Below are 27,820 nucleotides of genomic sequence, written 5' to 3'. Positions count from 1 at the left end.
GGTGCATTCCTGCCCTTTACCTGTCATGCACTGCAGCGTAGATAGGTGACTTACTGCACTGCGTAACTTCCTCATAAATGAGGGCTTTGGTTTTGGAGTGAGTGACATATTTACTAGACCCTTAGCGTCGCTCTTGCACCACGGAATTTATGAAGCCACAAATGACAACCTTGCGTGTCCCTGAGTGGCTTCATAAATCTCGAGTAATACAACGCAGTACAAATCACTGCTTTGCCTTACTCTGCGCCAGGGACGCGTATCCATGTGCGTTGCATGGGTGTTCTCATGCCACAAACATGGGTTTTGATGCATTCTCAGAATTACCAGATGTGGTAGAACTGGGAATTCGCCAACAATCTATGCTGCCCCAGGTGAGGTGCAATGAGTAGAAATATGTATATTTCTCCTCACTTTTTTCCTCCTAGGTGAGCTGCATTCCTCTGCACACATTGAAAGAGGAAATAACCTCAGGGGATTGTTTTTATGCAGGAAGGTTACCCCTTCCTGGACAAATATGATCCTCCTTATAATGCAGGCACCCTTGCACCATGGTGCAAGGGTGCCTGCATTGGCACTCGGCAGCCAAAAGGGCACCAGCACTGGGGAAAATGCAGAAATATGCCATATTGACTTAAATTTGGCACATTACTGCACTTTCTCTATCATGCAACACAGCAAGGAGACTTGCTGCGCTGCGTTGCAGTGTTTGGTGTGGACATAAATATGGCCCTTAATGTTTATCAAACACCCGTCTCCTTTTGGTCTTAAGCACACCTGGGGAAATGGTGTGCTCACAGAATAATTCAGCAGAATTCTTACATTCTTCCAAAACGTCTTTCTCTGCTATCCAGATTTTGATCTCAAATTAGGAGCAGCTCTTTCCCCTGTGGTCTGGTCGCAGCTCCCAGCTGCTGCATCAGCCTGAAAGTGCTGCCCCTCAGCACCTCAGCTTGATCGTCCCGAGATTTGAGGCCCCGCTCCTCCTCCTGTGCCAATGCGCTGCCTTTGCCTAAGATAATTTTAGTTGTTTATCCTTTTGCTGTTACTTCCATTGTTCAGACTTGTGCCATTTTTCATTGCTATTTTGTTTTCCTGATTGCCTTAATTCTATTTGCCTTCCATTGTTCAGACTATGCCTTTTGTCACTGCTATTCTGTTTTCTGGTTTTGATTTTCCTGCCACCCCGCTCCTGCCCCCTCCTGAGGCCCGATTACAGGTCCATACCGGTTTGCCCCACGCCACCCCGCTGCTCCTCTCAACTTTTAGGGCAACTTAATGGAAGCTGCTGCGTGGCCGCGCTGCTGGCATTTTCCACAGGCAAACCCGTCTGCGTTCATCTGTGACCCGATTGTGCCAGCACCAGAAACCCTGGTCCCCCGGAACGACGAACATACCTTGCAGCCATACTCCACACCCTGACGCCTAAGTGTGACAACAGCTGTTGCCTTACATCACCGCACACTACAGAAGGACTGTTCGCCTGCACCCACTGCAGATTCAACACATTCTCCTGTGGATCAGCCAACCCCACACCCACCGAACCCCAACTAACTGCTCAACTCAACTGCATATTCCTGAATGCCAGTTTCCTCTGCAAACTTATCACTGAGATCTAGGGCATCTTTATCAACAGCCTCACCCTGATATAACTTTCATTACGAAACCTGGCTTACTCGAACTTCAGCTCCCGACATCGCAACAGCAACCCCCACAGGATACAAGCTCAAACACAGTGACTGCGCAAACAATTCAGGGGGAAGCAGTGGTATCATACACAATAAATCCAGCACCTGCACAGTCACCATCGACAACAATACCCCCACCATGGAACACATTTATTTATTTTATTTATTTATAAAGTATTATGTAGCCCAAACTTGATCCCGAGAGATATCAGAGCGCTTTACAATTTGAGGGAAAGGAAGGTAGCAGTTCAGTACATGAGTCAAGTGGGCAATCTACATAGGCATTGAATCAAATAGTGCTCACATAACAGACCGTTTACAAACCTGGGGTAAGCGAAGAATGGGCTAGTCAATGAAACATAATGACATAAGGGGAGCAAATCCCGCAGGGGCCTCACACAGGCATCAACAACACAATAGCCAAATTCATCACCCCACACACCGTTGACTCAGACTGCTACATCTTCCTAGGAGACCTAATTTTCCAAAAAGATGACCACATTGACTGCAACTCCTGCAACCTCCTTGAGAGACTACACAACATCGGCTTTAACCCCTTCGCTGCTGCGGCTATTCCGCCGCAGCGCTAAGGGGGAGGCGGGGTCGCGCGGTGCTCCCGTGCTCGTGATGGAACCGCACCGTCACAGCCCGCGGGTGAGCTGTGCTTGTGACGGAACGGTTTCGTCATGGCCCGCCGGCTCTTTAGAACGTCAGCGCAGGTGCGGAATTCGCGCCACGCAGGTGCGGCGAGCGGGCCGTGACGGAACCGTTCCGTCACCAGCACTGCCCACCCGAGGCTCGTGACGGAACGGTTCCGTCACGAGCATGGGAGGAGTTAAACAAATCATCACCGATTCCAAACACAGAGCAGGACACACCCTGAACCACATCTTAATGACTAGCAACAGATTCAAGTTAAGCCACACGTCCGAACTCCGTCAGACAGACCATGCCATTATACATTTTGGCCTCATCAGTCCTCCATACCCACCTCCTAGGTACAACAATGCACCTTACCGTAACTGGACCAGTGTTTCCTACCAGGTTGGACTAATGCCCTCAGCTCCACCGAACCCATCCCCTCTCCTAACCTGGACCAAACAATACCGAATTTCAACAGCTGGATCATCATCGCAGCCAACCTAGTCATACCCACTAAGAGCCCCCCAAGACCTACAGAGCCGCCAAATAAGCCACCTGGTACATGCTTAACTGCACACAGCCAAACATGAATGCAAACGATTATAAAGAAGATGGAGTACCAGCAAAAACCACACCGACCGAGAAGCCAACAAAAACATCCTCAGCAACTACCACCACGACATCAGAACCACAGAATAAGAAGCCCTCTCTAGGTGCTTCGAAGCGAGCACCAATCAAGTCAAAGAACTCTTCTCCATTGCCAGAGAATTCTCCTGTGCCACGGCCACAGAGAACTCGATCCCTTGCTCTCAACAGCTCACCGAGGCACTCGCCATCCACTTCCACAAAAAGATTGCAACTATCTACAAAAACTTCGAGACCCAGCCAGCCGCCGCCCACAGCCATACACCCAACACAGACAACATCCAACACCTGTCCAGATAGGACCAACTTCTACACCCACCATCACCTCCTGATGAAATCCATCCACTGAGGTTCGCTCAACGATCCCTCCCCGCACTGAATCATTAACCTTGGAGACAGCTAAAACAGTCCCCAGCTCGCCACCATACTGAACACCTCAGTCAGCACCAGCAACTTCCCAGAAGCATGGAATCATGCAGAGGGCCAGTCCCTCCTCAAGAAGCTGTCAGCAGACTGCACAAACCTCCAGAACTACCGTTCTGTCTCCCTCTTTCCCTTCCCAGCCAATGGCCTGGAGAAAGCCATCAACACTCAACTGACCAGCCACCTGGAGAGACACGACCTAGTAGACTCATCCCAACTGAACTTCAGAGCCAATCACAGAACAGAGACAACCTTGACTGCAGTCACAGATGACATTTGAACATTAATATATGAGGTTACAACGCAAACAATTACAACGCATGCCTTTACAACGCATTTTTTACATTGCAACTACCATTACAACGCATTATTTTACAATGCATGCCATTACAACGCATTTTTAGAAACTATCATTCCACTGCATACCATTACAACACATAATACTTCTGGGGCAACAGTGGGGTAAGTGTTGGCTACTGTAGGTGTAAAAAATAATATTCCCACTCCAGTGAGTGCAACATTAGGGTACATGTTAGATAGATAGCGTAGGAGTAAAAATTACTATTCCCCTCCAGTGAGCGCAACAGTAGGATAAGTATTGGATAGTGTAGGGGTAAAAATACTATCCCCATGTACTCCAAAGTGCATACCCACCCCAAAACTAAAAAATCCCTAATACTTACCTCATAATGCGTTGTAATGGCATGTGTTGTAATGGTATGCATTGTTTTGGCATGTGCTGTAGTGACTTGCGTTGTAATGGCATGCCTTGTAATGGCATGCGATGTAAAGGCAGTTGCGTTGTAACAGCTCCGTTGTAAAGGTAGTGCGTTGTAATGACTGCATTGTAATGGTTGTTTCCCTTCGAACACTACTTGACAGAGGCGAGATGACCACCCTCTTCCTTCTAGACCTCTCCGCAGCCTTCGACACCATCTCACACCTCACCATCATACAAAGACTCCACCAGATTGAAATCATAGGCAACGCACTCAAATGGCAAGAATCCTCCCTCTCAGGATGCACCCAGAAAGTCCACCTTCCCCGTTCACCTCATCCCCCAAACTCATTGTCTACGGTGTACCCCAAGGCTTCTACCTGATCCCAACCCTCTTCAACATCTACATGACACATGGTGAGATCACACCACATGAGCATCGTTTTCTACGCTGACGACACTCGGCTCATCCTCTCACTATCAGCAAACCCCACAGAGACAAAAGTCAACTTCCATAAATGAATTCAAAACATTAAAGTGTGGATGAGAGACAGCTGCCTCAAGTTAAACACTGACAAGACCGAAGTTCTGATCTTCAGCAGATACAACAGCCTTTGGAATGACTCTTGGTGGCCCTGAGAGCATGGACCCTCCCCCACCAACGGACCACGCATGTAATTTAGGCAACATACTGGACGACAAACTCACAGTGAAACGCCAGATAAACACAGTCACCACCGCCTACTTCCACATAATCCGCCTACTCCTCAAGATCTTTAGATAGCTCCCCTCTAGCACAAAGAAAACAGTCTCCGCAAGCCCTCATCACCAGCAGACTCAGCTACGGCAACGTACTCAAATCAAATCAAATGAAAAGTTTATTATGTTTTGGCTCTCAAAAAGAGGGCCACATAAAACAAGTACATATTTATACATAACTTTTAAAAATAGAATCACAAAAGACAAAATATGAAGGAATCATTTCATAGACACTGGCCGAACAATTATCCAACAACTTCCCTGGGTATCATCAATAAATATCTAAAAACCCCTTAAAAAAGTTAAAAATTTTGTAACAAAACATTTCATTGGGTGGACAATAGAGTGCATGGAAAAAAGTCTGTACATTTAAAATTCCTAATTGTAAACAAATGGGTTTTAACCATTTTAAACGTAGTGATCGTAATTCGGGACAAATGAACAATACATGATTTCGGTCTTGCACTGCATTATTACAGAGATTACAAACTGGGGATGATCCGTACCACTTTGCTAAAAGAAGGTTTAAAGGAAGCAAATCATTTCTTATAAGGAACCATAACCTACGGACTCCGTGGGGGATATTCCAAGTGAGATATTGCTGGGCCTGCTTTAGTTCGTAAGTACTTAAAAGTAAATCCCTTCCTTTTTTTCCATGTGAGGAAGACATATCCAATTTAAAACAGAGTTCCCAAGAAGCGTATTTCAGTTGACAATTTAGTTGAAAGGGGGAAAGCAGAAACAAAGTATTAATATCCAACTGTAGCCATGTTACTGCTTTTCTAAAGCTTTTTACTAATTGGGAAAACTCGTTTAAATTGCCCAGAAGTTCGTTTTTAATAGATCCCCATAAGGACCCCGAATTTCCTCTGGCCAAGCAGGCCACCCACCTTACCAGGGCAGTCAACCCCTGTACCCAACAGCTCCGGAGGCCAAATTCCAGCCTGCAAGATGACACAGAGCAGGCTGTATTAAGGGAAGAAATTCTTCTTAGTACTTTCCCTTCCATTACCTGCAAGAATCCCCAATGTCTTAACTCCACCAATTCTATTCCGTACAGTAGAGTTGGAGGGATCTTTGCTCTATATACTTCTAAAAATCGTGCAAAGTGTCTTTTGCCTGTTGCAGAGTACATAGAGACTAACCCCATACCATGAGCCAATGCTTTACGTGAATTATGCTCAATGTGGGGTTTCTCGCTTAGGTTTGCTGAAATTATTTTACCTAAGAAGACATAGGTTTTAACCACTTCCAGTTTCTGTCCTCCTATGACCCATCCATAGTTTACAGATCTACATTTCTTCCTTCCAAAGATACACATAATTTTGCTTTTAAAAACATTGATCTTCATAAAATGTGCTTCTGCAAATAAGTGTAATGCTTGCAGGCGGTTAGACAGACCCTTCGGTGTTAAATCCAAGATGAGGATATCATCCGCATACATTAAAACCGATATGGATGTCCCACCAATCACCGGGGCTAACCCACCACAAGCTGCAATGGAAGCAGGAAGGTCTGCTGTATATAAGGAAAACAATATGGGGGCCAATATACACCCTTGTTTTAACCCGTTCAAAGACGGGATAGATTGTGAAAGGCCCCTTTCTCCTCCTTGCAAGACCTTACACCATGTGTTGGAATGAAGAGATTTTACTAGTTCGAATAGTTGTGGTGGCATACCCAATGCAGCAAGCTTTCTCCACAGCGTGGGTCGGTCCACCTTATCAAACGCTGTGGAGAAGTCTATGAATGCCGCATATATACCACCTCCACGAACACGTACATATTTGTCCGTGATCACTTGGAGAGCTGTTAAGTTATCTAGTGTGCCATGCTCTTTACGAAACCCAGTTTGTTCCAAGGGTAAAATTCCATTTGCCTCCACCCAATCTGTGATTAATATTAAAACATTTTGCAAATACTTTCCCTATGGAATCCAATAACGCTATTAAACGATAGTTCCCAGGTTTATCCCGCTCTCCTTTCTTAAATATTGGAATCAATATACTTCCCCTCCAAGAGATAGGAACCGATCTCAATAAGAAGCATGCTTGAAATAGGGGGGCAAGAATCCTACTCCATAGGGAGATATCTTGTTTTAGAATTGAGATGGGTAATTCATCCGGACCCATTGCTCCGGAAGAGCGCATACTCTTTATTACAGAAGCAATGGATTTCTCGGACGGAAGTTCTATAGTAGACCCACTATCCAAGTCAGGGTCATAATTTTCATCCTCTATGCTGTTAGATGCATACAGTTTCGTTATAAATGAAATCCAAACATCTTCAGCAATAGCGATAGGAATAGGTAAAGTTCTTATACCACATCCCTTTCCAATTATGGACCAGAATTCTCTAGATTTCCCCAGAACGGAAGCCTCCCTTAAACTAATCCAGAGTGAGTCTTCTTTTCCTTTTTTTAATTTTATTCTCAGTCTGGTCCTTCTCCTTTTTAACAAGGCTAACTTATGGTCAGTTTCCCTAGATCTACATAGGAACTGTTTCCTCACAAGTTTGTTTATTTCTTTATTTAGGGGTAATAATATACTAGGAACAAAGTTCAACTTCCTAGGGTATCCTGGCTTCTTTGCAATCGAAGTGAGCTTCCTCATAAATGTTTCAAAATATAGGAATTCCCTACCCTGCCACTCTTCTAGTGCAAGAGAAGTTTGTTCAAGGAAATTTTGCACTTCCTTCATCGAGGAGGGGTCCCAGTAACATCTTCCGGATTTACCATGGAAAGAAACTCCTCTATTATTTAAGGACCAAGAGTCAGTGTCTGGAGGTTGTAGTGAGACAATTATATTAATCACATTATGGTCACTCAATGAGGTTTGGGAAATCATTATATCTCGAATAAAGGAGAAAGTATTATAATCCGTAATTATATAGTCTAGGATAGATTCACCCTTAGTAGACCTATGGGTGAAATTGGCGGGAATATCAGATGGCATCCTACCGTTTACAATTAGCCCCTCTAGGTGGCTAAGTTCTTCTAGGAGTATCTTTCCTCTTTTACTGGTTTTTATTTTATTAGGAAAGATTGCTTCAGGTATATTATGTGCTTCCTCCTTAGCTTTATTTCTAAACAAGTCCATACTTGAATTAGAGACTTTGCTGTTTAAATCTCCCATGAGTAAAATATAAGGGGGGTGGTCAAGCTCTAATAGTTGTTTAACGTAGGAAAACATTCGCTTTAAAACAATACTAAAAGAATCCTCGGGAGGAATATATACATTTATAATAACCAAAGAAGATTGACTACCAACGGTAACTAAGTTGTTAATAGTTATTACTTGGAAAAGTTTACTTGTATCAGCATAGTGGGAGAATTGCCATTGTAGTGAATTTGATAAGAGACAAGCAATTCCACCTTTTGCATGGCCTTTTTTTGATGGTATAGCCGCTGCCTCAAGGACAAAGTAATCTTTCCCACCGTATAGAATATCTTTACACCAAGTTTCCTGAATACATATTATATCTGCTTTCAAGGAAAAAGGAAAATCAAGTTTCTCTGGATGATTGTGTAGCCCTGCTGCATTCCATGATATGACTTTTAAATGACTGTTAAAGATGTTGAAACAGTTTTGGATTATTCGATGTATTATTAGATAGAACTCCAGGCAACCAGTTCCATCGATGATTATCTTCAGTTATGGGACTTGTCAAATTCACAGGAATGGGGAGTACCTGGGAAACCATACGTTTGCCTCTATGCAGGCACCTCCTCTGGGCTGATGAAAAGTCTCCAAACTATCTAAAACCTGACGGCCAGACTCATCCTTGACCTTCCCAAAAAGTCACACTTCTCCGCTCATCTGAAGGACCTCCACTGGCTCAGCATACACAATACACCATACACACAGCACCTGGATACCCCCGTAGTAATTAGCCGCACTCTACAGTATTGATTGAAACTACCCTAACCCCAATTTAGATGTACACATCAGATTCCCTCCTCCCAGGCATGATACATCGATTCATTAGATGGTTTAAAGTGGAAATAGGTTTGAACTCGAGCAACTTTTTACTATTAATACATTTGTATCCTTAGCTTTAAAAGGTGAAATCTAGCTTCTTAGCTAATCCAAGAAATAAAACTTGCAATTTGTGAAGCCTTTCTTTGCTCATTTTTATGAATCATCAGAAATGTAGCTGGGGAAACAGGCATTTTACAAGTCTGGCTGAGGATTTAATTACGAACCCAGACTTGTATCAATGTGCTGCTGCCCCTGTCTGGCACGCAGACATGAAGATTTATGGTCTTTCTAAGTCTCTCAAATACCTTAGAAACCTGTGCTTCTTGTAGGTTTCCAAGGGTAGTAGTTTGAAATTTCCTAATGGTAGAAATAGATGCCCATACAAGATCTCTGACTTGGTTGCCCATTAGTCATTGTTTTCATTTTCTCCTCCTATACATTGTCTTCAAAGCAAGCAACACATATATTTACAGTTTCCGGGGTCTTTTAGATATTTTCACCTATGATGAATTGAATAACCTTATGTTTTCTATGCAATGTATATCTTACTTTACTGATGATTTTTTCCACCTTATGTGCCACCGTCTCATTTACATTCATTCATTTTACATGCCGTGCAAATATAGAAATCCTGTTCATTTTCTTCATGATCTTTCTGTCTCAAAAGTGTCTCTGTCATTCATTTACAATTTAAAAAATATATTGTTTCAATGTTTTTCATATTGGATTATGGTTTGCTTATACTATGTACTCCAACTATGTTATCTGACTCTAACAAAGGGGAAATTGATACAATTCAGAAAAAGCAACTGGATTTCCAGCTCCACTGCACGTCTGACTGTTCACATTCTTTCACGAAATACCAACATATCTGTATTTTGATTCATAGATGCATACAAGACCTGAAGGGAATGGATATATTGGAAGAAATATTTCTAACAGTTTTACCAGATTTTACAATTTCCGAGGACTGTCTTTACCTGAACATACACACCCCTGCAGAGGCGAAGAATGATGAAAAGTTGCCTGTAAGCACATTTTTTGCATGTTTATTTTCAATTATAAAATAGTCAAATAAATGTAATATATGTTACCACAATGCTTGTAGTAAGCCTACTAAGCAGTTTTAACTTCCTTTTAGATAATTCTCTATGGAAACAGCTCACATATCATCAACTCAGACTTCCTGCCTTTTTTACAGTCTTTGCCATGAGGGTTTCTTGAAGGGGCACTCCGAGTTGAATTGTATTTGTTGAAACTGTGATTTACCACTTATGATCATTGAGCCTGGACTGGGTGTGAATTCCTGTATTAAGGTTTTCACTTGAATTATATACTGTGTCTGAATGAACTGACTATATTCTTATATTGGTGTTCTTCCGAAAGGTTTGCCAATCCTTGAGTCATTTCTGTATACAAGAATTAATAATGAAGAGTCAGGGAAACAGGCACAAGTCTCTAATTCAATATTCCTGGGGCCGCATTACACATGCATGCATTTTTCGTCATTGCATCGGGCACATCTTTTTAACCCCTTGTGTGCTGATGACGGAACCGCTCCGTCATCAGCTGTGGGGGCGCTGTGCTGATGACGGAGCGGTTCCATCCTCGCCCGCCCGCCGTTCATGCGCGGCGCGAATTCCGCGCCTGCGCTGAGCGTTCTATTGAGCGGGCGGGGCCATGACGGAACCACTCCGTCATAAGCACAGCGCAACCGACGCTGGTGACGAAGCGGTTCCGTCACCAGCATGCGCCCGCCACTCTTCCGCCCCGCCGCCTTAGCACTGCAGCGGAATAGCCGCCGCAGGGAAGGGGTTAAAGGTGCGCCCGGCGAACTGAAGGTAAGTGCACTGCATTATGGGGAATGCGCTGCCCCAAGGGCAGCCGCGAACTCGTGCTGCCCTAGGGGGAGCACATTCACGTGAAATCTGGAGTGGCTTCTTTACAGGTGCTCCTTGTTTCACTGTGCAGGCGGCAACCAGCCTTCACTTTTAAAGAGGAACAGGGATTCCCTTGCAGGTGGGTGCAGTCAGTGACTGCACCCGCCTGCAAGGGGATGTCTGAGAGATCCATAGGTCCCCCTTTACCTCCTGCAGATGGCTGCCATCAGGGGGAGCACTGACGGTGCACTACCTTTCAGATGGCGCACTGTCAGTGCGCCTCCTGAGGGCTTCATTGCATCTGCGTCCGCGTCAGTTATATTGCGTGGACACAGAGGGATTCCCTCATTTGTATGGGGCACACCCCGATACAAATGAGGGAACCCCCCCTTGAAGACAGCGCTGGTGCTTTATGCCCGCCAGCGCTATTGGTAATACAGAAGGGGCCGCACAAGCGTCTGTGGCCCCTTCTGTAATAACAAAGTTCCCCTGGGGAACGCAAAGTGGGTGCAAATGCCTGTTGCGCCCCCAGGGCACTTTATGTAATACAGCCCCTGGTATTGATTATGCAATGTGTTTCTGAAGTTGGGCAATGAAGCTCTCATTATCAGTTTAAGGATATACCTTAGTGTTTTGTGAATGCGCAACATATCCCAAAAAATGGCAGCTGCCCTGCCTCTCAAGCCTTTAGTTGAGCCACCCCTTTTTTTGAGCATGTGGGCCAATAGAAATTACACTGTCAGAACCTCAGCTCACTCTGCTGTTTGAAATCTATGCTCTCACAGCCCATTTGCCTCTTAGTCGCCAGGTTCCAGTGGCACTCGCATCATGCTATTCAGTGTAGATGGACTATCACTGAATGGCACCTCCCAGACTCCTAGTTGATTATGGCTCAGTGCTGGAGTGAAATCAGAAAATGCCCTTGGTGTAGAGGGTGGTTTCTACTTTCTAATAGCCATTCTAGCCGTTATTTTTTCTACAATAAATACCTGCTTTGGGAGTTTTAGGAAAATAAAGTTTGTTGAGTGGGATTAATATAACTTGACTCCTGCTCAGGCTTCAGTACAACTACCTCACTGGGATGTTTGCAATGACATTGGAGACGAGCGCAGCAGGCACCAAAGGTGCGCCAAAGGCAAGCCCTTCTGCGCCCATCCACACCCAAATGGACCCAGGGGCTAGAACCCCTACCCCTCAGTCGGCAGGAGAACTTACATATGTTAATGTTATGTTATGTTAATAACTATTTATAGAGCGCACGTACACCCGTAGGTTTCATGGCGCTAATGCAAAGAAGAGTAAATCAAAATCTCTAGATACATGCTTGCTCAAACAGCTACGTCTTCAAGGCCTTCCTGAAGACTAAGAGATTGTTGCAACTCCTGAGGGACAAGGGGAGGGTGTTCCAGAAAGTGGCGGCCAAGTAGGAGAAAGAGCTACCTCCTTGCCGTTTCTGTTTAAACAATGGGGTAGTTACTAAGTGAAGATGAGCAGAGCATAAGTTGCGCTGAGGTTTATAGTTATTGATCATATTTTTGACAAATCTGAGACCAATTACCTGCAGTGCTTTAAAAACTATGCAGCCCGTCTTGAAAGTGACCCTTTGGGCCTTCGGTAGCCAGTGTAGTTTTGACAGTCCAGGTCTGAATGACTGCCATTTGGGTTGTTTCCAGATGAGTCTTGCCGCCTGGTTTTGGACTATCTGGAGTTGTTTTAACAGGCCCAATGGCAGGCCGAGATATACGACATTCGAAAAATCGAGGCGCGAAAGTACCAGGGCTATCACTACCTGTATGAGTGCAGAGTGTGTCAGCAAGTGGGCAATTTTCTTAATGTTCCGAAGTTGGAAGAAGCTAGAGGAGACAACAGCTCCCACCTGTATTTAAGCGATAGGTCAGCATTTAGGATGATTCCTAAGCTTTTGACTGAAGGGGAAGCAGTGGGGGGAGAACCCATATCCGCCGGCCAGAAGTGCAGGCCCTAACTGATCACACTCTTCCCAGGCAGTATTATTTCCGTCTTGCCTGGGTTGAGTTTTAAGTGATTCAAGTCCATCCAACTCCGTATGTGAGTTGTGGTAGCCCGACATTCTGCCGCTGCGTCTGGAGAATTCAATGGAATTATCAGCTGCAGATCTTCCGAATAATTAAAAATGGTGATCTTGCGGTTTTTTGGGGAATGTATCAGGGGTCTAAGGTATAGGTTGAATAGTACTTGCAACAGTGACGATCCCTGAGGGACCCCACAGAGGGTGGACAGTCTCGGGGCGGTAAATGTTCCTAGCCTGACTGATTGCGTCCGATCAGTAATGAAGGACGCTATCCAGTTGAGTGCGGGTCCCCTAAGACCAGCTTGTTCGACACGGTTCAACAGTATGTTATGATCGACCGTGTCAAACGCAGCCAACAGATCTAAAAGCACCAGGGCCTGGTGGATGCCCCTGTAAATGTAAATGTAAATGTAGAGGCATTTATATAGCGCACTACTTACCCGGAGGGTCCCAAGGCGCTTCGACCGCTGCGAAACCCTTCCTGGCTTCCCTGAGAGATGGTCCCTTAATGGGTATCTCCAGGGTGAGACCAGGCATCCCCGGCGGTCTGGTGGGGCCGTTAGTGAAGATGAGGCAAGCTAATGCCCAGAGTTGCCGAGTGTGATCGCTGATCAGAGTGGGCACCGAGGCGAGAGAATTATCGAGTCCGCTGACCCTGGTCCAGAAACCTGCCGCGCCGGGAATCGAACCCTGGTCCCGGGCCGTCCTCTGCTCTCGGGTCTGCCGCCTCTAACCAGTGAGCCACACTACTAGCATTTATTCTAAGAGTGTCCTGAATTGCAAGAATCACTGCTTCGGTTGAGTGTGACTGGCGAAATCCGGCTTGATTGGGTTCAAGGTAATCAGAATGTTCGATGAAAATCGAGAGACATCTCGATTCGTGAGCCTCCAATATTTTGGCCATGAAAGGAAGAAGGGAAATGGGACCGTAGTTGGATGGGTCCATGGGGTCTGCCCCAGGCTTTTTTATGAGGGGGACGACGATTGCGTTTTTGAAGGCGCAGGGAACTTTGCCCTGCGCTAAAGATTCGTTGAGGAGGGGAAGTATGATCTGGGGTATGGCCGAAAAGACCTCTTTCATAATGTGTGGTGGGCAGGTATCATTGGGCGACCCAGAATTGACCCGAGACAACAACTCCCAGAATATTTTAGAGTCAATTGGAGGAAGGACATCAAGAGTAAGATGATTATTACTGATGTCATACAGAGGTTCCAAGCTGAGGGAGTTAGAGATGCTATTTTTAATAGCCAAGATTTTATCTATAAAGAAGTTATTCACTGAGTTACAGAACTCCTGAGTAGGGGTCAAAAGGGGAGCAGTTCTCTCACTATTACATATGTCGTTCACTATTTTGAAGATATCTTTTGATTTGTTTTGAGAGTTTAATATTTTCGTAGAGAAATATGCTGCTTTGCTATTTAAAATAGTTTTTTTTATATTCCCTATGAGCTTTGGAAAATTCCTCCTTATCTTTCATGATGTAATTTGATCTCCATTTCCTTTCTTTTGTGGCGCAATTCGAGTTTTAGTTTTTTAAGGTCAGAGGTGAACCATTTGTGGGCATCCACACAACGTGTGCGGGAAAATTTAACAGGGGGTACGTGAGTGTCACTGGCCGCTGATAGCCAATTCGTAATTTTTTCTTCCATATTGTCGACATCCGGGCAAAAAATAGGTAGGGTGTTTTTCAGAGTGTCGACAAAGTCCTGTGTATTTAAATATTTCCATTCCCTGGACACTCCTCCCACCTGGGGTGGATACTTCATATAGCCGTTAATAGTGGTTATGAACTGAATCAAATAATGGTCAGACCATAAGCAAGGCGCAATGGTAGGTGTCGAGAGTGGTTGGGAGAGTATATATGTTGGACCAGGTTGAGCTTTAGAAGGAGCTCAGAAAGTTCGACCGCCTGGGGACCACCTGCGGTGTTGTTAAACCAGTAATTCAGGTCCCCAATTAGGAGAACTTTATCAAAATTTACCACTAACAAGGCCATATACTTCTTCACAAATCCAAGGGCTGAGGGAATTGTGTAAGGACAATTGTCTCCATTCCTTATCACTAGTCAACGGGGATTCCTCATGTAAACACTGCCCATTTATGCTTGGTACAACTGTGGAAACTCATGCAGAAGGACCTGCCCATCCCTCTTATAAAATGTTCTCTCTTAATTGTAGGTCTCTCCCTAAACATTCAGGGGAGCTAAATATATTGATAGAGGACACCAAACCTGTCGTCCTATTTTTAACAGAAACATGGCTGCATAACAACTCTGCACCAGATGTGGTTAGTACACTGCCCTCGGGAAATAGCATTCAGCGCAATGACCGAGAGGGAAAAAAAAGGAGGGGGCATTGATATTATTTTGAAAGACTTCTTTAAATGCCGAGTGGAACCCAACCCTGTCCCAGAATGTGAAAGTCTACTTTTTTCTATTTCATTTACGGACACATTTACCTTCCCCGGGGTCCACATTTATCAACCACCATGGGCAGGTGGACAATTTCTGAAGTCACTTCCAGAAGTAGCCGCTTCCCTAGCAAACTCATCTCCTAACTGTACGCTTTTAGGGGACTTTAACCTGAATTTTGAGGACCCAAATAAAGGAGATGCCGGGGAACTCATCCTAGACCTTGCTGCAATTCAATTAAACCAAAACGTTTTAGGGCCTACTCATATTAAAGGCCCCATCTTAGATCCCGTATTTACTAACATGATGGAGTTGGCAGTGGAGACACCCATCCATTTGCCGTGGTCCGATCATTCATTGATCCCACTCCCCTTGAGGTCTCCTATTCAACACGAGCGCAAAGAACACGGTTTCAGGAAAGCACGCCCTTGGTCTAAACTTTCCATGGAAGCCTGGGTGACTGTGCATAAAAATTCTAAACCCACACCAGACTCCAATATCACTTAATCATCTAACAATTTAATTCACTGGATAGAGTCTTCTTTGGATAAATTCCTGTTAAAATCATACATAACAGGAGGAGAGAAAAAATCTCTCCATGGTACTCACCTAAACTTAGACTGCTTAAACAGAACTGCAAACAATTAGAGAGGATATGGAGGAAGGATTTTAGTGAGACCAGTAAAATGATTTATAGAGAATCTATAAAATGTTACCAGGTTGAAATCAAAAAGTCGCAGACTCTCTACATTAAAGACAAGATTAATGCAGCAGCTAATGCCCCTAAAGAAATTTTTCGTATTGCCAAGACTCTCCTGGAGCTCCCTCTACGGATACCTCTACAGGTTTAACTACCGAACATTGTAACAAACTTGCAGGATACTTCAAGGAAAAAATTCAGACCATATATAACACGTTCCCAGATTCCCCAAGGCCTAGTGACCTTATTGCCTCTGTGCCTAATGACAGTGATCAGGCCTTTTCCAACATAAATAGGCAGGTGGAGCATACAAAGCATACCTTGGAGGAATTCCCACTTTTGGATATGGATACTCTATCGAATATCTTTGGGCAAATAAAATCTGGCTCTCCTATAGACCCTTCCCCCACTCATATCTTGGGTAAGGGGAAAGATGTCGTACTACCGGTAATATGAGAGGCGATAAATCTTTGCATCACCAATGAACTGGTCCCTCCAGTCTGGAAACACGCCATGGTAAAAGCTTTGTTGGAAAAGCCAAACCTAAACCCGGAAGTTTGAGCAACTATTGGCCTATATCCCTACGACCCATGCTGAGTAAGATCTTGGAGAAGTATATAAACTCCACACTATCATCCTTCCTAGAAACCCATGAGCTTGGAACAGAATACGCATTAATTGCCATAGTAGAAGAAGCTAAAAAGATAATTGATCAGGGAGGAGCAGCGGCCATTATCCTCCTCGATCACAGTGCCACTTTTGATACGGTTAATTTTAATATCCTTATTGAAAGGCTTAGTAAGGCTGGGGTGCTAGGGGGAGCTATTTCCTGGATCCAATCTTTCCACAGTGGCAGGACATTTCAGGTCTTTGCAGGTGATGCTACATCCAGGTCTCTACCGCTTAGCTATGGAGTGCCTCAGAGATCTTCCCTGAGTCCAACGCTTTTAAATGTATATATGAGGGGAAACATCCTTTTACAACGCAACCATTATTGGCACTACACTTACAATGCAATCATTACATCGCTACATGGAGAAGTGTGGCTCAATGGTTAGAGCGGCAGACCATGATGCAGAGGTCTAGCCCAGGACAAGGGTTAAATTTGCCACCTCGGCGGGTCTTGGGCTCAAAAATTCCACGGACCTGATAATTCTCGCCTCGGTGCCTATTCCAATGGAGTCCCACTCTGCCACTCAATAGCTTGCTTAATCTCCACAACGGCCCCCACAACGCTAAGGATGCTTGGCCTCCACTTTGGGGGTGCCCAGGAGTGGACGCCTCACAGGGAAAGCCAGGATGGGTTCCACAGCGGTATTCGCACAAGCGCCTTGAGACCCTTGCGGGTGAGTAGTGCGCTATACAAGTATCAATTTACAATTTATTTAACATCCTTTACAACTCATGTCACTACAATGCAGGGATTACAATGCATACCATTACAATGCATACCATTACAATGCATAGTAATTTCTACCCCTACACAATCCAACACTTACCCTACTGTTGCACCCCTGGATTCAGAATAGTAATTGTTACCCCTACACTATCCAACACTTACCCTACTGTTGCACCCCCTTGAGTTAGAATAGTATTTTTTACCCCTATACTATCCAATACTTACCTTAAATGCAATGTAATAGTATGTGTTGTAATGGTATGCGTTGTAAAGTTATAATGCGATGTAGTGGAACGCGTTGTTCAGGTAGTTTCTAAAAATGCAATGTAGTGTCATGCGATGTAATGGAGTGCGTTGTACAGGATGTTGCCATGTAAAAACTGCGTTGTAAAGGCATGCGTTGTAAATGTATGCGTTGTAACGTCATACATTCAAATATGAGACCGCTAGCTGAGGTCGCCGAGCCGAATGGGATTAAGGTTGTCACATACACAGATGACACTCAGCTGGTGGTATCTCTAAACCATGCGCTCAATGTTCCATCGGTCCTAGAATCCTGCCTGGTGAAGCTAGCCACCTGGATGCAACACTCGTGTCTCAGACTTAATGGAGACAAAACTGAAATCACGTATCTAGGCAACACATCTAAAAAGGAGCATAAATTGTCACAGCAACCGGTCTGGGGCCTCGCCGGTGGCAAAGACTAAAATAAAGAGTTTGGGCGTGTGGCTTGATAAGTCACTTAAATTCGACAAGCAAGCAGTGGAAGTGTCAAGGGTCTGTCACAGCATCCTCAGAATGCTGGGGAAAGGCCTCCCCCTAATTCCCACGGGGGCAAGGAGAACCATGCTTCAGGCTTTAGTTCTTTCGCGCCTGGTCTATGGTAACTCACTGTACCTAGGAGCGCCCAAATCCACCATAAGGAAGCTTCAGGTGGTACAGAATTCCGCTTCCCGACTTTGTTAGGTTCAACCAGAATGCAGTCAACCGTACATTGGCTACCCATAGAGGAAAGGATTACCTTTAAAGCTTTATGTACTGCCCACAAGACTCTCAGGGGTATAGGCCCCCGCATTAACCAGTCCCTCATTACTGCGTATCGGCCTAGGAAACTCCTCCAATCGGCGAATCAAAATCTGGCCCCTGTCCCAAAAATTCTTAGGATGTGTAGCGGAGGTCGATCTTTTTTCTTTAACACTGCTAAACTTTAGAACTCCCTTCCCTTGAAATTGAGCTCAGTGAGTTACGACCTTACCTTTAGGAAATTACTTAAATCCTGGCTTTTCCAGTGTATCAACTGGTAGCCGTCCCTCTTTGCCTGTTTTTTGCTGCTTGCGCTGCCATGCACTCAATAAATGCTAATTAATAATAATAATGTTTAGAGTATTCATAGGTATGAGGACAAAGATAACATCAACATATTGTTGTGTTGTTCCTACAAATCTACAGGATCTGCGCATTGTTTGGATAACATAAACTAAGGGATTCCAGACACCCCCACAAGATATGTTAACCTATAGACCAGCTAGCTCACAGTGCCAATATAAGCCCACGGCCCTTACCAAGGAGCGAATAGCTTTCTGGTAACCACTGAAAATGACAACTCTTAAACTTCTCAGGGATCATGGAAACAGTGCAGTATTTTTCGCTCAGTCACTCGCGCTTACCTATTCTCAGAGAGATACACAGAAGAAATGATGGGGACATTTTCAGTTAGGATTTATTGAACCAGCGTCATTCTAGTGTAAAATGTATGTGCTGTGACAATCATTAGACAGACACATATGCATAAGATTACAAGCACCAACAGAGCAAATAAAAGGTAGAATCCTACCATGGTGCTAAAACAGTGAATATATGTAGGAATATCGATACATGACAGTAATCAAGCGTACTCCTAAGATGTGAACCCTAAATAAGTGTACCTTGCATGTACTTAGTGTACCTTTCATGTATGTAGGTGTGCAGTTAAGATTTCCCCTTGGAAAAGAGCCAACCCCATTACCTGATGGGAAAGAACGAAGGTTGGTCTCAAGTTGGACACACCGCAAGGGATGCCAGATCACTGCGTGCAGGACCTCAGCTTCTCAAGTCAGCATGGAAGCTTCTCCTTTCTCCATCAAAGAAGGCATGCTTATATACGCAAAAGATACCCCTAGGGGATCTACCTAAAATGGCACAGTGGGCCTGTCGTTTAAGGATGACGATTGTGAGGACACTTGTACAGAGTTATTATACAGAAGATGGGAAACTTGCTGTGATACTTAGAATACTCAAGCAAAATAAATGAGGCTGGCTTTTCGAAGAAAACCACACAACTTCTATTTGGCACATAACTAGGTAAAAGGTCAGCACCAAACTATTATAAAGAACAAGGTAGGGATAATGTTGGTAAAAGGTTGTACATCTACCTACGTCTATATTGGGGTTCATAACACCCGATGATACGATAAAAGGAATCATAACATGTATCTGTCTAAGAAGCATAAAAACATTAAAATAGTAAATGTAAAAACATCTAAAAACATGTTATATGTAAAAAAAATTGAAAAACTTTAAAAAGCTCTATAAGGGCCGGATGTAGGTCGCTCGGTAACGGCCGAAAATCGGTATTTTCGGCCGTTACCGACCGGGATTCACAAAATGGTATGTAGGGCCACATATTTTACAGATTCGGTAAATTTACCGATCGGTAAATTTACCGAATCTGTAAAATACCGAATCGGTATTTTTACCGATTCGGTAACAATGAGATGTAGGTGGGACTCTTCTGAGTCCCACAAGCCTTACAGAATCGGTATTTTACCATGAAATCCAACTTCATGGTAAAATACCGATTCCGGTGTGCATGCACATGTGTGCATGCACACCTGTGCCATATGACAGGCAGACCTGCCCTTAGGGCAGGTATGCCTGCCACATGGCCCCCGAATCTTTTTTGGGGGTGCTAGAGGGTGTCAAAGTGACACCCCCTGCACCCTTGTCAAAATCGGTATTTACCGATTCGGTAAATACCGACCGGAAATCCCCCATTCATTCCTATGGGCTTCAAAGCCCATAGGAATGAATGGGGCATTACCGGTCGGTATTTACCGAATCGGTAAATACAGATATTTAACGATTCGGTAAAAGGAACATCTGGATGTTCCTACATATCCACCCCTAAGATATACCGATTTTTAATTACCGAATCGGTAGAATTCGGTAATTAAAATTCGGTAAATCTATTTTACCTACATCTGGGCCTAAGTCTCTAGAAAGTCAATATACTATTTAAACCAACTTAGCACATCAAAAGCCATGGTGCTCAGTGAGAGCAAGGAGAAAAATAAAACAAAATGTATGTTGTAGAATTTCAATTTGGTTTGTTTTGGAAAAGGCTGTATTGTTCCCAGCACACGGAGATCCAAATGCTTATCTGTCCTGTGTGGGAGACAAAACATTACTGTTGCTTGCCTTCGCAGATGACGGTCCCTGTAAAACCTCTTGGATCAGGTCAGTGGAGCAAAGGTGATCTTCTGTGGTTCCCGCAATGGCTGCTGAGGAAGCACTTGAGGTCTGTGAGCCTGTTGCAGGGCCGGTGTCCATTCCGACAAGAGCTGTAGCATTCTGTGGAGGATCTAAGAATGCTGAGATAAACATGGGAATGCGCTGAGGACACTGCAACATGTGTACCTTTAATGTTTCCAGTTGTACATCTACGTCCGGAGGCCCAACTGATGGAAGTGTTAGACATACGTCCAACACGCATTCGTATCCGCAGAATAGGCAGGAGAGCACAGGCAAGACGCAGACAATCCAGACTGATCTGAACAATAGGAACCAATGCTCGCTTAGGTCCTGAAGCCGAGGTGTACCCAGATGGAGTACCATGCGTTCACAGCATCGTCGCACCAGGAATGTGTTTTTCATCTCTTTGGAAACTGGGAGGTCAAGTGGGTAGCAGACAAATTAAAAGCAGGATACCCACTATAATGTGTAGGACCAGTGGAAGCCCTCTAGTATTGCTTCCTATTATGGAGTGTATTAACAACGGGAATACTCCGAAGATCTTCTGAAAGGCGCTCATTAGTCCGGAACCTATGCTTTTAAAAAGGTGTACTATCCCACTCTTATCAGACATGTTAAAGATACGATGTACCATTTCCCCGAAATGAAGCAGGAAGTTTTTTCGGACTAGTGCCTGTATCTCAGCTGAGGACCTTGCAAACTGGAGATCAAAAGTCTTTTGGGCTGAGGTTAAGGTCACTTCCTTCTGTAACAGCATGGTTTTCAACCTGCTCAGAGAATCAAACCGTATAAAGGAAACATTTAACGAAGGCCATAATGGTGCCTCCCTGACTGTAAGGGTTGGTGGAAACAATACTTGCATACAACAAGTAACCCTGGAACGTACTGTAGCCAGATAGGCAATGCCTGGGCGCATCCCACAACAACCTTGATCATTCAACATCAAATAACTCCCATTTGAATGCAGTTTGAACACTGGAGGAATCACGGCAGATGGGTATCCTTTCAAGTGACACAATAGGTTTGCAACTGAAGCATTACATGCTCCATGAAGCATACTATTCTGACACATAAGAGACCGACGGAAAGAAGTCTTGCAGTCTGAACCGCTTAGCAAAACTTCAGTGTCCCCATTTCTGCATCTAAATCTGTATGGTAGTTCCCACATTTCACGTTTGTACCTATCTCCCATCACTTCATACCTGCCTACCTGGTGATACTCAATACTCTGCTACGATGAAAAGTAATTTCTCCAATTTTTCAATGTGCAGCATTGTATGCTTTGCATCTCTGTTTGCCATTGTTATCTGTATATCTGTTAAATTGTATGCAGAAAACAGAGACATACTGTTGTTATATTGCCAATGCACGCAACCAGAACACAGGGATTGAAGCGTCCTGCTCAATAATAGACTGGATCACAATTGCTATTGCCCATGTTGAAGAATAGACAAATCCTGTTCCATTATGTCCATTGCAGAAGACACACTATTGCCCAGTGAATAAATCCTGGATGTCAATGCGTAGTCATGCCATTGTCGACCATTGCCAAAGCCTTTTCTAGGTTAGCCCTCTCTATTTCACTCAATCTCTCAGCAGCCTCCTGCTGGGAGATCTTCCATACCTCATTGCAAATAGAGAAAATGAAGCTCTTCTGACGTGGCTTCTGGGGACCTAACAAAAAATCCATAAGATCCATGTATTCTGAGAGTTAGGACAAGTGTTGATTCACCTGGAACAGTGTTGAGGCTCTCAGCCACTCTAGACAAAACTTCCCAACACTGTAAGATGTCACCACCCCCAGGTGTTCTTGTTGTACGTAGTGTAGGTCAGACCTATGGATACTAAACCGTTCGGTGGTACCCTGGAATCTTAACTGACACCTGTTTGTGTCAATAGACCAAACCAACCACCCCTTCCCATTGGGGTCTGATGAGTTGTATGAGCCATCATGCATTATGTCATCTAGTGTATCCTCACTATGTTGCGTATAGTTTTTCCATCCCTCAAAGTGTGAAATCGAGGGAATTCACAGTGTGCTCTGGTCCTTGATCTTGGCTAACCCAAGATAGGAAGTTTGTTGCACTGTGTTGTTCAGCAAGATAATTTGCTGTGATATGAGGCATGCTCTAAATAAGGCCTTAGTTCCCTGAACTTGCCAATCTTTAGGCCTCCAGACAGCTTTTGTGTCTATAGCGTCCCTCCAAAAGGCAAAACCCTGTAAAGACAACTGGGAAATGAAGGAAGCAGAATATATCTGTTTTGTGTTAGCATATTCTTCTTTGCAGATGTAGGTGCAAGCTTATAATAATAAGAGCTGGGACCTGAAGTGTTAAATCCACAAAAATAAGCAAACTTCTGTGCAAACGTTTGTGAACTACCTTTTGGTGGTGTCGGGCAATGTTCCAATTGATAGAAAGTAAAAACAGTACGTGGGATACTTGCTTTGTGTGAAAAATTATGATAACAATACCTGGTGTCAAAATCAGATGTATCATCATACAACTAATTAATAACAAATGCAGCCGATATTTCTAAATCAGACAGCATAATATTTACAGTTTCAAAATCCCAATCATCAGAGATAGTGCTGAAGGTGATGACATCACTTAATGAAATTTTAAATAGGTGCAGTATTTTCAAAGGTTCAGTAGGACCAAATGTATCATCTGCAAACCTATCCCATACTATTCCCTCAGAAATTTGAACTATCTGTAATGTTCACTGAGGACAGGTCTCTCTGTTCAAAGTGTGATGATGCATGTGGTTTCAGAACCAAGTTCACATGTTGTACTGCGAAGCGTTCTGGGAGATAATGTCCATTCAGGAGCAGGAAAAAGATGCTCACAAAACCAATCCAAAGGACTAGGAAGAGTAGACCAATTTCAATCCAGAGCTGTAGCCAGGGTGTAGCAAATTAAGCATTTTTCAGCCAAAGGTAGAAATATCGTATTTTTTCTTTGTGCGGAACAGGAGCTGGCGGTGTCTCAGGTTCTCTTGGATCCAGAGAAAAGGTATTGAAATTGATGTAGTAGCCAGATGCAGTTCGATCTATCTTTGGTAGCTCAGCAATTTTTGTAGAACTGGCAGATTACTCATTTTGAGACATATTCACATAGATGGCGGTATTATGCCGAATTGAAATCTGTGTTTCATTTGTACTTCAAACGTTATTGATCTTTCTTAACTTCCTGTATGGTAGTGAGAGGAGATTAACGGCTACCCAGGAGCCCATGAGGCCTACTATCCAGTATCGGCCACATGATGTGGTTTAATCAGATCAATTGAGATGAATATCTTTTCTTTCTTGCCGGCGAAAAGAGGAAGAAGTACAGTTCTTGTTCCTTCAACAAACAGGACAGGGACAGGCACTCTGTAAAATGGCCCAAATTGTTCCTTGTCCACTATTTGTTCTCTGATCAGATCCCCAATCTTCGGTACCCAGGCAGGTCTTGCTGGAACTACCTTCACTTCCCCAGTGGCGGTGCCTTTTACTTAGATGTTGCTTTGTAATGCCCGGAATTTATTGAGTTCCTGTAAAACAGCCATATGATCATTAATGTCAAACGGTTTCTCATCCGCCACTGTGCTGCCACAATCTAGGTTGGGTACCCACCTTCTTGTCCCACACAGGACCTCATAAGGAGTACGGCCCCCTACTGACCTTATTGGCATGTTATTAAGTGCCCTTTGGACCCCGTATAGGTGTTTGAGCCAAATGCCACCTGAGCCTAGTTCTCTTGCTGTTAAGGATTGCTTTGAGTCTCAGTTTTTCCTCTCCACAATCAAATTTCCCTTGGAATGATATGGAGAGGTGTACTGCTCTGATATTCTTGATGGGAACAACCCAAGGCTATTCTAGTGCCCTTGGGCAGTCTACAAAATTGGAGTTCCGAGCCTAGGGCTGGAAATGCTGCCAAATATCTGCTTTCAGGTGCTATATTTTGGCAGAATATCCATTTGAGATATCTAGTGATGTTTTGTATTGCTTACGCACAAAGTTATTAATTAATGCAGCACTGCTTAAATGGGCTAAGGCGAAGGGAATTACTCTGCGTAGGGAGGACCTACTTGGTATCCGTACGTTTCCTCGAGCTTTTCAATGGGATACAATGGTGTCAAAGTTGCAGAACATAGTTACTAACGCAGGGGAGCCTCAAGACGGTATCCAGGCCTGACACCCAAAGCTCACCCTCTGGGGGCACATGTGTAGAGTGATGCCACCCCCCAGGTGTTTCCACCGTGATATGTTCATTCAATGCTGATGTCATCAGAAATGCCATCAGGTTCTGGAGCGCTATTGTTACTTCTGCTGCATTGTCTAGCATTATCAGAGCCCATTCCCCATTCAGAAGCAGAGTCCTCAGTAGCCTGGGCATTTCTTATTTTAAATTCAGCTACTTTCTTCTTTTTAAACTGAGGTTTAGTTTTAGGTTTATCTTCTTTTTTGATAATTTATTCTGAAAGACGATGTGTGTCTCTTGACTTTGCTCACTCTTCTTATCTGTGTTCTGACCTTCCTTCCCTCTGGGAGTTTTTGGATGAACCCTGAAAGGAATGAGAGGAACGTGTATCAGTATCCTGATACCTGTCAGGGTTTCTAAGGTTATATTTCCTGTCAGATGGCTCCTGTTGAGAAGACCCACTCTTTGATTGTGATGCATTTCGTTTGTTTTTTGTATGTTTATTATCCAATTTCTTTTTAGAAGAATCGGGTGCTTGCTTGGAGTTATCCTTCTAAGGATTCCTCATCAATTGGGGTTTCACTGGTCTAGCTCCTAAATTATCTCTACTCAGTGACGCATAGGCATCTACAATAATTTTTGGTAAATCTTGCTCCTGTTGTGCAGGAATGCATTCCCTTGGGCATTGGCGTATAGTCACCTCTGCTGCCTCCCCTTTTATGTTAGCCAACATGATTGTTGATACCTGTGCAAAATTGCCTATCAATTTCATCCCTAAGTCCAAGGCAGGTTGTGCCCCATATTCATTCTATATTTGTTTCAATACTTCTGGTATTACTGCCATTGAGGGGGTACCGTGCATTCTGGTATAAACGGCAGCGAAGATTGTACCCCAAGTGGTACAATCCTCTATTGGGGGAGCTATCCCCATCGGCAAGCAAATTGTCAGTATTCTGTATTGTTCTTGTGGGCCTGTATGAGGAAAAACTGCCTCAAGCTGTGTTATTTTCTGTGCTATCCAGAATGGCATTTGCTCATGTTTGGTGGGCATTCTTCCCATAATCGCGTTCAACGTTTGTGGGGTGATTTTTGTTGCAGTCCCTTGTAATTGACCCGCAGGAGTTACCCTTGTAGTTATAATGTGAGTGTTCGCATTACGAACTTCACTTTGTGACTTGGACGTACGTCTGCTGCTAGCGATGTATCAATTTCTGGATGGGTATGTAAGCGGCTAGGACTGGTTGCTCCGTCTCTGCTGAGCGGACTAAGTCTAACTTTTTCTGTGGTATGGGGAGGGCGCCTTTAAACCAGTTTATATGCTTTTGGTACGTTAATGGGACTTTTATTTCCTCTCTTGGAGAGTATTCTTCTGGTATTTCATTTGGAATATAAGATTGAAATGTATGTGATATTGCATCTGCAGGAGGGAACTTAACCCAAGAATAGAACACCTCTGTCCTGTATGCCTTGTGGGCCTCAATCATGAAGGTTACGGTCCCACTTAAGGCTGAGACCTCAAAATCTGCCAATTTTAAAATAAGTTCCTTTCTACAATTCTCTGAAATGTTAGGAGCACCTTCCTGCTCTCCTTCCTCTGCTGCATTTGCATTTACTGCTGCTGCAGCGCATTTTTGACAGACATTTTCTTTGAAGTTGTCAGGTTTTATGCACAGTGTGGGGAACTATAATCTTTCAAACTTGAACAAAGCTTGTACAAACCTACAGCCAATACATAGGATACATAGGATATACCTTCTCAGCTGTGGCAGAATTTTCCCTTCCCACCCCATACGTCTTTGGGTAACTGTGAATAGGGGTCTCTGAGGAAGCACAACTGAACTACTCAGATTTGACTGTTAAATAATAACCAAACCACATTGGGCACCATGTTGTATTGTTCCTATGAATCTACAGGTTCTGCGCATTGTTTGGATAACATAAGCTAAGGGATTGGTGTCTTAACTGATTCCAGACTCCCCTGAAGGATATGTCTATTGACATCTAGCTCACAGTGCGCTATAAGCCCATGACCGTTACCAAGGAGTGAATAGTTTTCTGGCAGCCACTGAACATGACAACTCTCGAACTCCTCAGGGATAGTGGAAATAGTGCTGTACTTTTCGCCCAGTCACTCGTGCTTAGTTATTCTCAGAGAGATACACAGAATAAACGATGGGGACGTTTTCAAAAAGTATTTATTGAAGCAGCGTCATTCTAGTGTCAAATGTTTTTGCTGTGCCAATCATTAGACAGACACATATGTATAAGATTACAAGCACCAGCACAGCAAATAAAAGGTAGAATCCTACCATGGTGCTAAAACAGTGAATACATGCAGGCATATCGATACATGGCAGTAATTGAGCGTACTCCTAAGATGCAAACCCTAACTAAGTGTACCTAAGTGTACCTAGTGTGTACCTAGCATGTATGTAGGTTTGGAGCCAAGAATCCCCCTAGGAAAGAGCCAACCCCATTACCTGATGGGAAAGAACAAAGGCCCCCCGTATTGGTCTCGATTTGGACACCCCACAAGGGATGCCAGACCACTGCGTGCTGGAACTGCGTGCCGGACCTCACTGTCTCGTGTCAGCATGGAAGCTTCTCCTCTGGTTTGCCCAGCGAAAAATGCGGTGCTTATATACCCAAAAGGTAACCTCAGGGGATCTACCTAAAATGGTACTGTGGGCCTGTTGTACAAGGATGACGATAGTGATGACCCTTGTACAGAGTTATTATACAGAAGATGGTAATCCTGTTGTGATACTAAGATTCATCATGCATAATAAATTACGCTGGCTTTTCAAAAAAAACACACATCTATTCGGCACATA

The 27,820-nt window shown here is 44.0% G+C and overlaps 1 protein-coding gene across 2 annotated transcripts in view; it reads left to right on the top strand.

Moving 5' to 3' along the window:
* Positions 1-27,820, top strand: part of LOC147677779 (fatty acyl-CoA hydrolase precursor, medium chain-like) — a 239,564-nt gene that overhangs the window by 65,063 nt on the left and 146,681 nt on the right. For both annotated transcript variants that reach the window (XM_086945440.1, XM_086945441.1), the window contains exon 4: positions 9,742-9,880. In XM_086945440.1, the coding sequence (XP_086801566.1) occupies positions 9,742-9,880 (139 nt within the window). The remainder of the gene's footprint in view (positions 1-9,741; positions 9,881-27,820) is intronic.

This window comes from Lissotriton vulgaris, chromosome 12 (genome assembly GCF_964263255.1).
Source record: "Lissotriton vulgaris chromosome 12, aLisVul1.2, whole genome shotgun sequence".
Classification (NCBI taxonomy): Eukaryota; Metazoa; Chordata; class Amphibia; order Caudata; family Salamandridae; genus Lissotriton; species Lissotriton vulgaris.
The sequence above is the reverse complement of the archived record's forward strand: the minus strand, read 5'-3'. Positions and strand labels throughout refer to the sequence as shown.